The sequence below is a fragment of the Podarcis pityusensis genome (assembly GCF_964106645.2).
Source record: "Podarcis pityusensis genome assembly, chromosome: 8".
Taxonomy (NCBI): domain Eukaryota; kingdom Metazoa; phylum Chordata; class Lepidosauria; order Squamata; family Lacertidae; genus Podarcis; species Podarcis pityusensis.
In genome coordinates, this window is record NC_138033.1 from 10,981,189 (window position 1) to 10,995,402 (window position 14,214).

The window sequence follows — 14,214 nt, forward strand, 5'->3', positions numbered from 1 at the left end:
ATGTTATTTATTCATTTTCCAGACTATAGCCATGCTTGTTAGATTAGTCACTGAAACATAAACAGATGGTGAGGACTTGATAACCTTCAATGCCTAGGCCTGGTCAGAAAACCCCACCCCTACCTGCCCAGCCACACCTGAGGGCAAGGGTTCTCCATCCTTGCTCTACCAGTGTTTTTCAAACTTGGCTCACCAGCTGTTGTTGGGCAAATGATCCCTGCAGGGGCTTAGATGGGGTCCCTTCCAACTCTGCAATTCTATGTTTCTATGACTACAACTCCCATCACCCTTGACCACTGGTCTTGTTAGCTAGGGATGATGGAAGTTGTGGTCCAACAATGGCTGGGGACCCGAGTTTCAGAAACACTGGTGGCCTGAATTTCAGAGAGGAGTCTTTTCCACACTTCCTGGAGGGTGGAACTGGGCATCGTGGTCCAATGCTAAGATACAGTTCCACCCCTGACATGCCAGGATCCACAGTCTGATGCAAGAAGAGGTGCTTCCGTCCTAAGAATAAGTTTTGATGATTTTAAAACAGGATCTGAAACAAGCTAGTGTTATGGAAATGACATTGCGGGGGCACATCTTTAAACAGGAATGCGGGTGGCACTGTGGGTTAAACCACAGAGCCTAGGACTTGCCGATCAGAAGGTCGGCGGTTTGAATCCCCGTGACGGGGTGAGCTCCCGTTGCTTGGTTCCTGCTCCTGCCCACCTAGCAGTTCGAAAGCACGTGCAAGTAGATAAATAAGTACCGCTGGGTGGGAAGGTAAACGGCGTTTCCATGCGCTGCTCTGGTTCACCAGAAGTGGCTTAGTCACGCTGGCCACATGACCCAGAAGCTGTACGCCGGCTCCCTTGGCCAATAAAGCGAGATGAGCGCCGCAACCCCAGAGTCGGCCACGACTGGACCTAATGGTCAGGGGTCCCTTTACCTTTACTTGGCTGGAACTTCCTTCTTTTACTGACTGCATAGACCTGCAGGGGACCGATGAGCTGGGCCTTGAGTAGTCTCTCACCCTGGAATTTTCATCCTTAACACCAGCTAGTTGACTCAACTCAGAGGGAAGGGATGCGAATGGAAGTGATCAGGAACTCCCTGGTTATTTTTATTTTTTAAAATTGGGCTAGCAGGCCCAGTTTGATGAACTAAAGGTGGAAGGGCTTTAACATACAGGACGGTTTGCAGCCTGGTGCTTCTCAGGTTGGTCTCCTGTTACGCTACATTTGGGGGGAGATTCCAGCTTTCTCACTTTCTTCCCGCTATTGAAAATGATACCCAAAGCCCTTTCCAGTGTGAAGTTGTATGTAACAGTTATTTCCCAAAGCACACCCACTTACTTTATCCGACCTCCCAGATGTCCCAATTTCCAGGTCCCCTCCTCCACCTTAAATAACTTGCTCCAAGGCAGGCTGCTGTTTTCTCCCTTATCTGCTCCTTCCCCACAGCAAATTGCTACTCCCCCCACTCCCCGCCCTTCCAACCTAGTACATATATATATAAGAGGCGCCAACAGAACCCCACCCAACTTGTTTCTTTACCCAAAGTCATCTGGTCAACACAGAACCTGAAGTTCCAGGGGGGAAAAACCAGGTGAGCAAGGAAAGCTTTCACAGAAATATTAGCAAACTTTCCATTCATGACGGACTGGTGTTTGGGGTGGGGGGGTGGGAGGCTAGCGACCTAAATGACAAATGCATGGCTTTTTTGGGGGGGGGGGTCTGCATTAAACTGTTCTGTGCTGCCCTTCAGACTTCTTATATGTGCTTCCAAGCACACAGAAAATGCATACATGCCCTTTTCCTAGTCTAGTCATTTTCTGACTTTCTACTTTAAGAGGGAAGTGCTGGGATAGCTCAGTCGGTAGAGCTGGAGACTCCTAATCTCAGGGTTGTGGGTTCAAGCCCCACATTGGGGGGAAATATTCCTGCACTGAAGGGGGCTGGACTAGAGGACCTTCATGGGTCCCTTCCAAATGCTACAATTCTGTGATTCCACATTGATATGTGCTGTGTGGCTTGTCAGGTAACCCTTGTATGTTGCAGGGGTAGGTTTAGGGCACATACTTGGTGCATGCAGACTGCTGGTTAAGTGAGCATCACTGCCACATTGCATGAAAGTTGTAGACCCCTGGAACATATTGCAGGAGAAATGTCCAAGCAGTGAGCAAGCTATCTTCCGAGGAAGCTAAGCTGCCATGGGAACGTTCCAAGGAAGGTGATTCTGGAGATTGATTCTGGATGCAATTTGGGAACCACAACCCCACTTCCTTGCCTGTTGTCTGCAGTTGCTAGGTGGATCACAACCCAACAGGTCTCTCTTGTTGTTTTCTGCAAAATGTCTGAGCCAAGCGAATATTGGGGAGATGTGTGCATTTCAGTATGGATGGAAGGACAATGTTCCTGTTGGTCAAGCATTGCTCAGTTGTTTGCTGTGCCTGAGGAAGGGAACATAAAGGGACTACTGAGAGGTGCCTGGTGTAGTCTGAACATGTAGATCAACCTTCAGCTGGGCCGGCTGGGAGTGATGGGAGCTGTAGTTCAAGACACTTGGAAAAACTGGGTGGGAACTGATTCCGGTATCATAAAGTGGATTAATAGTGGTGAGATCAGGATTGCCTGGTAAAGAGCAGTGGAATTGCATTTAGAATAGCCATGCCTCTTATATGAAGGAGTCCTCTATCTGAAGAACTGCCCAGATCACATCTTAATTTTGTTGCTCATCAACAGACTGACACCCAATCAAAGAAATGGCTAGTCTTCCCCACTATGGCGAGATCACAGAATTATAGTATTGGAAGGGATCCTGAGGGTCATTTGGTCCATCTCCCTGCAGTGCAGGAATCTTTGTTCCTGGCTTCCTTGAAGAAACCGCAGATAAGAACAAACTTATTTCCTTGGAGGAAGCTGTTCTTGCAAGCCCCAAAAGACTGCTCGGGAAAAGGTTTTGTTGTTGTTTAGTCGTTTAGTCGTGTCCGACTCTCCGTGAACGCATGGACCAGAGCACACCAGGCACTCCTGTCTTCCACTGCCTCCCGCAGTTTGGTCAAACTCATGCTGGTAGCTTCGAGAACACTGTCCAACCATCTCGTCCTCTGTCGTCCCCTTCTCCTTGTGCCCTCCATCTTTCCCAACATCAGGGTCTTTTCCAGGGAGTCTTCTCTTCTCATGAGGTGGCCAAAGTATTGGAGCCTCAGCTTCAGGATCTGTCCTTCCAGTGAGCACTCAGGGCTGATTTCCTTCAGAATGGAGAGGTTTGATTTTCTTGCAGTCCGTGGGAAAGGTTTAGATAGAAAAAAAGAACAGAAATAAATAAATAGCAGGCTGAGAGCTAAGCAATAGTAGGAAAAATGCTCCTCTGACAAGCCAAAGTCATACCTGTGTTGTTAATCCAAAGAGCAGCTCTAGTAAGGGTGGAAGACCTAGGAATGTTTTGTGGGTTTCCTGGAGTCCCATGGCTATCTCAGGCTATTTAGGCAGAGACCAGTCACCTGCAGAAGTGACTTCAGGTTATCTTCTTCGTGGAAAGATGTAATGTGACTCAGGTGGGCTGTCTGGGAAGCACCGTTAGGCCTCTCATGATGACACACTTTTTGGGACACTTCGCCCTAGCACACACTTCTTTTTGCCTAGTAAAGGCCACTTTGCAAATCAGTCTCCTTCCTGATGGCATTTAGACCCCAGAGCTCTCTTAAAACATCTATCAGGTACCTTGAATCCACCTCTGTAAAGAAGAAAGACAGGGGCATCAGAGATGCATTGTATTTGCTTAAATTAGAGGAGCCATTTCTACAGCTACATTTATCCATATATATTAGGATATGCAAAATTTAAGCAAATCTGCAGCCCGCTTTGTCCTTTGTTTAAAGCAGAGTTTCTCAACCTTTTCCCAACTGTGGCCCCCTTCCGACCTCGTTTCCTTCCTGTGAACCCTCTGTCCTACCAGTAGAAAGGTAGCTAGTTCAATGTTTTGTTTGTAGATAGAACATGTTTTATTTATATTTTTTTATAATTTACACAAAATACAACTGCATAAAAATCAGTGGGACCCTTGTGCTTGGTGACCAGAAACAAGTTTTATATATATACTGTACTTTTCCGTCTATAAGACACCCCCATTTATAAAACACCCCCTATTTTGGGGGACTCAAATTTAAGAAATTGGGGGGAGATGGCACAGAGTGGTTGAGCTTTTTTGCAGAGGATTACCCAGGGCTGTTGAGCTTTTTTAGGGGGGATTGCTGACACACGTCACTAAATCTGCCTCCCATCGCCAGCAGAAGCTGCCAATCACCTGCCCAACCGCCAGAGCATCAGCCAATCAACATCAGCCATTGACACAACAGTCAATAACACACAAATAGCCACTGACAGCCTTGGCAGCAACCAATCAAACGTCCACCCTATACACTACCCATGCATAAGATGACCCCCACTTTTTAGCATGATTTTTAAAGAAGAAAACATAGTCTTATACACGGAAAAGTACGGCATAACCAAAGAGGGATAACTAAAGAGCACCTCTGTCCATGATGTTAAGGTGATTCCGTGTTAGACTGAGTAAATAATTCACACAACTGAAACCTGATTCTACCAAGTACGAAGTAGGAAATGCCATGAAAAACAAATTCACTTTATCCCAAAGCTGTGGAAACTTTTAAGATATTCTGTTTTCTTTTCGATTCTTGGTCACTTCTCTCTTTTCTTCACTTCTCACGTCCCTCTGTAGCCCCCTAGACTCGTGCCGTGGACCCCCCATTTACAAGATTTTCACCTGTTTCCCCCTTGGAATATCCTAGGCGCCCCTAGGGGGCCATATGACTCCCAGTTGAGAAACACTGGTTTTAAATGATGGATAAACAGCCACCCAGCTGCACTGGGTGCAGTGAGATACAAAAGGATACTGGACAACACCCCAAGGTGGGTGCAGCGGCTGAACTCCTTGAAAACTGGGTTTGAATCCCAGCTGAGCCATTGAAAAGGTTTGTCACCTCTTTTTCCGGCCCTGGTCCTACGCAGTTAATGGTTGCCTGGCACACAAACTATGGAGGCAAAATATGCCAATGCATGCCAGGAGGGAAAAGGTCACTGCTTTAATTTCTTTGTGAAGCTAGTAACCCACCCAATGAATCACTGGGTGTGCCTTGCACAACCCCTCAGTTTTCGGTATCTGCAGAAGGGGGCGTGTAGCTTTCTTGACACAGTTGCAAACAGTGCCAGATTTATGTATAAGCTAAACAAGCCCTATAGCTTAGGGCCCCACTCTCTTGGGGGCCCAAAAAAAAATTTAAAGGAAAAAAACTGGATGTACATTTCCAAAATATAAGATAAAAAACAAATGAAATAAAACCTACATACAGCAACAGTGTTTTGTTTTGTTTTGTGTTGTGTTAGGCTCCTATGATGTAACGGGCCACACCTGCTAGCCTGCTCCCTAAAATATCACTGGTTTGCTCATTTCTATATATAGGATGCCTACATTCTGCATGTACAAATGCCTTTAGATACCTATTAGGTCCATAAATTACCATATAGCATATATACAACACAAAAAAGCAGTGACAATTTGTTGTTGACAAAGGACAGCTGGACATATAAAGCTATTACTGTCAGTAGCTTAGGGCCTCATCAAACCTAAATCTGGCCCTGACTGCAAAAAAATAACGGCTGGGGGGGGGGATTGTAAAGCACTATACATGCTAAAACTATGCAGTAGAAGCTGTTTTTTAAAAAATAAAATGAATGTCGTGTAGACTAGCCCTTGAAAGAGAAATGCCAGGAGCACATACATTCATGTCTGCCTGTACCATGCAGAAGTCAGGAACGGCACTACAGTCCCAAGAAATCTAAACCCAATTGAGAGCTGAAGCACAGATACTTTGAAGTAAGCTGCATTGAAATCAATGGGATTTACTTTCAAGTAAATGTTTTTAGGATTGGACTTTTAAGCTCATTGATTTCAGTGGCAGTTGAGCACAGTTAAGTGCTTAATTCTCATTGATTTCAACAGGACTTTCTCTCCCATAAAATCCGGTGGTACCTTGGAGGCTAACTAGTTTATTGTGGCCTGAGGTTTTTCCTCCTCTAAGGAGATACATCTTCATGAATCCACATCTCTTAAAATGAGGTTACCAGCAGGGCGATAATAATAATATAAAAAAAAGTCCAGCCAGAAACGCCACTATCCTTTTAACAGAGGTTTGATATGTAGAGATCAGCAACCGTAGCTTTTAATAGCATGGAGTTAAATGTGATAAAACCTCTCTGTCAAAGGCATGGCTGCATCAAGACCCTGCTCAAAATTTGGCAACCTTGTTTAAAATACAAAAACATCTGGCAAATATAAACGGATATGCTTTTTGGCAATTCTCGGAAGGTGTCAGTTGTGGGATGAAACTAACACAGGCTTTGTCCTTAACAGAAAACAAAAACAAAAAAAATGTACCCCAGGCCTGAGTATATCCTTTGTGCCAGGGCAAACTCTGGTGACGGTAAATAATTTAGACACATTTCCTTGCTTGGGACACCAGCCAACACTTTCTTTTAGAAAGGTAACTTGAAGAGATGCCCTAAGGGTTGCTGTATAAACTGCTGACTTACGTGCAGATTAAAAATGGTGTTTCGTGCCAGTCCTGTTGGGTATATTACTATTATATCCACAACTCCCACATAATTTTCTTGTTCTGGGCCCAGTCCCAAACAAAGCCGATCCGGCTCTCATGAAAGGGAAGTTCCGTTCTTTTATCAAAATTGCGTGGACAGAAACTCCTGATAATGGCTGGATTGTACACACTATAGTTCCACCCTTAAATTTCCTCTAGTGCCATTGGTCCCTTTTCATTTCAGATAAACCACACGTTATCTGACAGCGTAACATGTTCCCCAGGGCTAGAACTACCAAGGATATGCGCCACCTGTAGGCAAGATCATTGGTGTTAAATAGTGGGTAGACATATCAGACGACACAGCGATTCTTCAAAGCAGCTCTTTATTTGTAAGCTGGAACAGAACTGAACTGAAGGGTTCAGCCAGCCTGCTTATATAGAGCTCCAGTACAACGTAACTGTAGCAACTTTCTGCAACTATCCAATCACTGAAAGTCACTTTCGATCCCTTATTTGCATATGTGGACCTGAACTATCCACAGTATCCCCCTGCTGGCCCAGGGTGAGAACTTCAGTACATAACAATTGGAGACATGGCCACATTCATACCCAGCATTGAAAGCACTATGGTGCTTCTTTAAACAAACATGGCTCCCCCTCCAAAGAATTCTGGGAGCTTTAATGCGTTAAAGGTGCTGAGAATTTTGAGGAGACCCCTATTCCTCTCACAGAGCAACAACTATCAGAGTTCCCTGTGAAAAGGGATTAATTGTTAATCCAATCTGAAAATTGTAGCTCTGTGAGGGGAATGGGTCTCACCCAACGGCACGCTTAGCAAATTACAGCTCCCAGAATACTTTGGGTGACGCCATGACTGTTTAGAGTGGCATCATAGTGCTTTAAATATATGGTTGAATGTGGCCATAGTCTTTTGGTTTATTTGCAAGCAGCCCATATTTATTATTATTTATTGGATTTGTTAGTGGCTTTTCTTACAAATTAACTCAGAGGGCCCATCCACACCATACATTTAAAACACTTTCATATCCCTTTAAACAATCAACAACTCCAAAAGACTCCTGGAAACTGTAGTTTGCTAAGAGTTGTTAGGACACACACACACACACACACACACACACACACACACCCCTTCCACTCACAGAGCTATAATTTTCAGAGTGGTTTAGAAGGATTCTTTGGGGGATAAAAATATGTTTTAAATATATGGTGTGTACTCAGCGGTTCTGTGTGAAAATCTGAAGGCATCCTCTGTTGACCCTGACCAATTTCCTCATCCTCAATCTCTTCCTTTCACAGACTTCAGCAAAGAGAGAGAGTGAGAGAGAGAGATTCTTTCGCAGAGCATATATATTTGCTATGAGGGTGTGAGCTTCTTGTCCTCTCAAGGCGTTTCCTGTATTGTTTGGAAATAGTTCTTCCACTTTGTATTTGGGGCCTTGCCCAAAATGCTCACTCAGATTGTCTGGGAACAAGCTAGATTTCTGCCTAAAATGTCTCCGTGCAACCCTCAAGGAGAGCCGAAAAGCTAAGACCATCTCAACGTGGCTTCAAACAAGAGCAAAAAACGGGTGTTTGGGGCCTGTTTGAGCAGATGCGGTTGTAGGAACACAGCCCGAGGAGGTCATACAAGGATCTCCGCAAGAGATCGGCTATCTGAGCACGAGTCTACCTTGTTGCCATGCCAACAGGTCTCCATCTTCCTCCACCCTAGCAAGATGCCATGAGGCAAAGGGAGTTGTTTTGAGGGCCATTAAAGATAGCAGCAGGATAGAACCGAGCCACCACAATCCACAGGGCAAGGGTCCCTTTGACCAAATCCCAAAAAATGAGCAGGAGCTGTGCAGCAAGACAGGCTGCGCACACAATATCAGCTTAAAACACAGCTAGGTCGTACTTTTTCTCAATTTGGATCGGAGGTGGTTTCTTGGGGGGGGGGGCGGGCATCAAAAGGCAGCATTTCCTGAGGAACGACATGATTTTACACCACTTTCCAAGTAGTGGGAGTGGGAGCCAACCAGATGCAGAGTAAACAGGAGTGTGTACGCAGCTGCGGTGCCTGGTTTGCATGTCATTTGAAAGCCATGGTTAAGTTGAACTATCATTTAAAGGCTAGGAAACAGCAGACACTGTAGCTGCTTCATTCTTCCCCCTGCCAGGTGCTAAGCGATGGTTTAGCTTAGTATTACATCAGAACCCCAGGTTTGGGATTTATGTCTCACTTTAAGCAAAACACAAGTTGTAACCATTGTTAAGTTGTGGGTGAACATATCAGACGACACAGCGATTCTTCAAACAGCTCTTGTTTATTCAGAGGCCAGAAGAAAACTGAACTGAAGAGCTCCAGTACAACGTTACTGTAACAACTTTCTAAAACTATCCAATCACTGAATGTCACTTTTGATCCTTCATTTGCATAACTATCTACAGTATCCCCCTGCTGGCCCAGGGTGAGAACTTCAGTACATAACAACCATGGTTTGTTCTTGGCCTACTGCTCATGGTTTGGGGGGAAACAAACCATGAGCCAGGGTTTGCATGTAATCCTAAACCAAACCATGGCTTAGCTCCACGCAGTGCAGTTAGCAGCAGGGAAGGAGTGAAACCGCCATTATCCCCGCCGCCATGGACCAGCAGACTGCACACTCACACTTCAACCACAATTAAGCTTAACTATGGTTTATAATTAAATGCAGATAAAGGGAGGGGGCTGGCCAAAAGCCTCAAAATACAGGCCAGGATTGGTGAGTGCATACCCTCCAACAATAGGGACGTCTTGTTCCATACAATAATGATAATTTTATTAGTTATACCCTGTCCCTCTGACATGGTTGCCCCAGCCACTCTGGACAGCTTCCAACAAACATAATAAAGCATTAAACATTTAAAAACTTCCCCATACTGTACAAGGTTGCCTTCACATGTCTTCTAAAGGTTGTATAATTACTTATCTCCTTGGCTCGGGGGTCACATAGCTCCATACCCTGTCTAATGAAAATAGGGACGTCCTAAAGAAAAGCGATAGGGACACGGGTGGTGCTGTGGGTTAAACCACAGAGCCTAGGACTTACCGATCAGAAGGTTGGTGGTTCAAATCCCCGCGACGGAGTGAGCTCCCGTTGTTCGGTCCCAGCTGCTGCCCACCTAGCAGTTCGAAAGCATGTCAAGTGCAAGTAGATAAATAGGTACCATTCTGGCGGGAAGGTAAACGGTGTTTCTGTGCGCTGCTTTGGTTCACCAGAAGCGGCTTAGTCGCGCTGGCCACATGACCCGGAAGCCGTCTGCGGACAAACGCCAGCTCCCTTGGCCTATAGAGCGATATGAGTGCCGCAACCCCAGAGTCGTCCGCAACTGGACCTAATGGTCAGGGGTACTTTTACCTTTAAAGAAAAGCGGGACATTTCAGGATCAAATCATAAACCAGGACTGCTTCTGTAAATCCGGGACTGTCCCTGGAAAATGGGGACACCCGGAGGGTCTGTGAGTGGGTTGGTTCCAAGGGCTCACCATTACCCAAAGCACATTAAATCCCACAGCTGGGGCCTGGGTCTGATGGTGGAGAATAACAGGAGCTCTCCTGCCTCTCCTCTCCACTTTCCAGGAGCTGACATGGCCTATCAGACGGAGTTCATCATCGATGCCCAGCCACAAGCTGTTGGCGCCAGCTACACTTTGAGCAACCAAGGGGCCTGGAATACAGACCTGTGTGACTGCTGCTCCGATATGGGCATCTGTGAGTAATTGGGGTGTGTGTTGGCGGCTAGCAGTTCCTTTCTGCCACTCAAGTGGTAGGCTGTACATGAGAAGAAGGAAGGAGGGCTAATGAGCTGTCTGTCAGGCAATCGGAAGAGCCAGGAAACTCAAGATTTTGCCACTGATCGATCCACGGGGCTGCCCTTTCCCTGCCTGCCTTCCCTGGAAAGAGCAAGATTCTTGAAATCAAAAGTTAGCCAACCTAGAAGGGGCGAGGGATCGGTTGTTGCTAATACGTGAGGCTATTTTTATTACCGGCACTTGCAGCAAACCGTTACAGTGTGGAGTGATCTGGTACAGGGTCCCAGCCAGGCATGCCCTTTCCCTGGATACTCCATTACCCATTTCTCCCAAGGTCTGTTCCCCGCCCACTAGTCAAAAAGCATTCTGTTCCCACTGAGCATGTTCAGTCTGCACTGAGTTGTTGTTGGGTTTTTTGGCCCCCTCTTGCCCCCAAGGATTTTTCTATGTCCATGAAACATGGTGTTCCTTCAAAACAGATGGCACCTCCCTCATGGGCAGTGTGTGCCTTTTTTATATTGTTACTTAAAACTGCTTGGGGCAATGCAGGAATTAGGAATAGCACGGGCCCTGCCATCAGATTCAGCATCTAAATGTAATGGCGAACGGCACTGGGGAGAAAACGAAAACACAGGGGAAGAAGTAGTTAGGAAGAATGAGGTGAAGCATTAGGAAGAAACAGGCCGATGGAAGGAATCTTCTGCATTAGGCTTATGCAGGAAGCTTAGGCATTGGGAGACAGTGATGTGTAGTGGTCAGAGTGACAGACTGCAACTGGAGTGTGACAGCATAGGATGCAAGTGCGACTTGCACTGTGCAAAGAAAGGGAGGCAAGCAAACCAACTTAGCAAGGGGTCAGCAAACTTTTTCAGCAGAAGGCCGGTCCACTGTGCCTCAGACCTTTTTGGGGGGCCGGACTATATTTTGGGAAAAAAGAAATTAACAAATTCCTATGCCTCACAAATAACCCAGAGATGCATTTTAAATAAAAGGACACATTCTACTCATGTAAAAACATGCTGATGACCGGACCGTCCACAGGCCAGATTTAGAAGGCGATTGGGCCGCATCCGGCCCCCGGGCCTTAGTTTGCCTACCCATGAGCTTAGCTAACCCCTCCTCCTCCTTAACCTCACTGCTGCCACCAAGTGGGTGTTTTTTATTTTTATCTCGCTGGCTCCACCAAACAGCTTTTTAATTCTCTGGATTCAACTGGCCCAACCTACCAGTTAGCGTGGTATGGCAATTAGACATGTTTTGAATAACTAGCCCCCAGACCATTCCGCCTGCCCCAAAACCCCAAAACATTCATTTACCGTATTTTTCCATGTATGAGATGTCCCCATGTATAAGATGCCCCCTATTTTTGGAGCCCCAAATTAAGAAACAATTAATTGCAACATTCTGTGTATAAGACGACTCCCAATTTTAAACTTTAAAAATTTGGGGGGGAAATATCGTCTTATACACAGAAAAATACAGTACTTAAAGTAATGCATGATTCTATGAAAGCGGAGGTGGTCATCCAAATTGGTGGCCTTCACGACCTCCTGCAATTGCGAGTTCCACAGTTTTAAGTCTGCTCCACCTTTTACATGACAGCCTCTTCAGACTATAATCTCTCCCCTTAACCTTCCTTTCTCCCAGCTAAACATATCCATATCCCCTATAGGACTTAGTTTCCAGAGCCCTCACTGGAAATCATTTGCCTTCCTCCAGATACATGCAGAATGCTTCTGTCTCCCTTCCTCCAGGTCTCTGTGGTACCTTCGTTCCGTGCATCCTTGCCTGCCGTGTGTCAGAGCAGGCAGGTGAGTGCTGCTGCCTCCCATACCTGCCTGGTACTATCATTGCTCTGCGGACCAGTGTGCGCGAGAGATTCCACATTGAGGTGAGATGTGGGAAGTCAAATAAAGATGGGTGTGGGGAGAGGGGTTGGGGTGGTAGTTAAACTGATGGGCTGGCCGGGGTTGGGGCTGGGGTGGAGTTGCTGTTCTGCTCCAAAAGAAAAGCCCAGTCTGTTTTAATGAATACCTTTTTATAGGTTCGAAATTAGGCACGGGGGAGGAATCTGATTCAGCTCACGTTTAAAAGCAAACCCTCCCAATCTGCATTTTCTGACACAATGCACGAACCAAAACGCAGCCGTCCTTTGAAATTTGCACTTCTCTGAATGTTGCAACGCAGTTCAAGCAATGTGAACAAAAATGCAAATACTAGGGCAAGGTGTGCATTGAAATGCGTATATCACTGCAAAGGCCATACAAAAATGCATTATGTATGAGAATATTGCTTTGCAAAAAATGTGTAAATTAGGCAAAACTGCATACAAACTATATTAAGAGAAATTTGCATCAAAATGCTAATGAGTTTCATAGCAACTTAAAAAAACAAAAGCCCTGCAAACTGATGTGGAAATGTGGAGAAATTAAGACTGGGAACGTTTAAAAAATGAGACAAACCAAAATTGACGGATTTGCCCATCCTTACTCAAAATATGTTGGTAGCTATCAAGCTAGTTATGCACCTGAAACCTACCAAGGAGGAAGACACAACAGGGGTGGATGGGCTGGGTATAAGTAGTAAATCATCATCTACCCGTTGCTGGTTTTCTTACCATGATTAGAGTTCCTTAGGGCTGCCCAACTTTTCAGCTGACCATTGGAAGTCTGGCTTTTAGCAACAGCTTGATGCGCAGACACCAAGTGACAATGTGTTTCTTTTTTGTTAAAAGCTTTATTTGCTGACTTCTGCATATTACGCTGCTACTATATGCATGGGGACACCCTGGGCCATTTTATTCTAGTCATTTGGCAGTATTTGATGGCAGGGATTAATAGGAAGGGAGGGCCTCTTCTGTGGTGGCCCCCTGTATTTGGAATAGCCTCCCCAGAGAGGCCTGCCTGGCACCTAAGTTGTTTTTTCTTATGCCCCAAGTGAAGTGCCCTTTATTTTCCTGATGGATGTTGCTTTTGAATTGACTTTTATCATTGCTTTGGGACTCATTGGGAAAATGAACCTTGCTCATGAGAACAGGATACACAATTGCATATTCAAAAGTAAAGTGTTCTTGCAATTTTTAAAAAGTGCTATAATAATCAATGTGTGGGCGGTGTGCCTTTGCTGAACCAGCTCTAAGGCTGATTTGCCTGAGTTTGGCTGAAAGGAATCCCTAGATGGTTAGGAATTTCAGCCTCTGTCTCAGTTACAAGCCAGTTTTGTCTCTTGGGAGCTACACAACTTCACTTGCCCCTGACCTTCCATTTTAACGCAGCCTCTTTGTTTCCGAAACCCAGGGGTCCATTTGTGAGGACTGGGTGGTCATGGCCTGCTGTCCATTCTGCGGCCTCTGTCAACTCGCCCGAGAGCTGAAAAACAAGAACTGAAGCAGAGGGGAAGCTGGCAGACATTCTTCACTCCTGCAGGGAGAACGAAGTAGCTGGATCACTGGCAGTGAGGGACGGAGGCCAGCTTCTGAACCCAGAAGCGTATCAACTGCAGAGCAAAAGACCTATTGTCTTTGCACAAGGAAAGAGGAAAAGATACGGCTCTCCTTTGTTCAGCCCCTGCGGTCATCTCACCTTGAAAATTGTGTCAAAATAAAATAATCATTGTCTCAAACTGCATGAGCTGGACTGTCTTTGTTTTTTGGAAGAACGGGTTAAATCCGAATCAGTGTGATCCTCTGGCCCAATAGAAGACTTGGGGGTGCCAAGTGGTCAGGGGCTTAAGAAAAGGCAACCTGGCCTGCTCCTGTCTGTCTAATCAAGGACTCATATACATTGGTACCTCGGGTTACATAAGCTTCAGGTTACATA

The 14,214-nt window shown here is 45.7% G+C and overlaps 1 protein-coding gene across 1 annotated transcript; it reads left to right on the forward strand.

Moving 5' to 3' along the window:
• Nucleotides 1-1,465: 1,465 nt before the first annotated feature.
• Nucleotides 1,466-14,017, forward strand: LOC308484506 (cornifelin homolog A-like). The gene is made up of 4 exons (XM_081019529.1): nt 1,466-1,593; nt 10,224-10,355; nt 12,151-12,287; nt 13,693-14,017. The coding sequence occupies exons 2-4, from the start codon at nt 10,232-10,234 to the stop codon at nt 13,780-13,782; spliced, it is 351 nt and encodes a 116-aa protein (XP_080875655.1). The 5' UTR covers nt 1,466-1,593; nt 10,224-10,231; the 3' UTR covers nt 13,783-14,017.
• Nucleotides 14,018-14,214: the final 197 nt, after the last annotated feature.

Bases quoted from the DNA above. Each gene is read 5' to 3' on its own strand.
- LOC308484506 (XM_081019529.1), top strand. From the start codon at position 10,232: ATGGCCTATCAGACGGAGTTCATCATCGATGCCCAGCCACAAGCTGTT. The intron at 10,356-12,150 runs GTGAGTAATTGG...CCCTTCCTCCAG, and splicing joins CTGCTCCGATATGGGCATCT to GTCTCTGTGGTACCTTCGTT. The intron at 12,288-13,692 runs GTGAGATGTGGG...TCCGAAACCCAG, and splicing joins GCGAGAGATTCCACATTGAG to GGGTCCATTTGTGAGGACTG.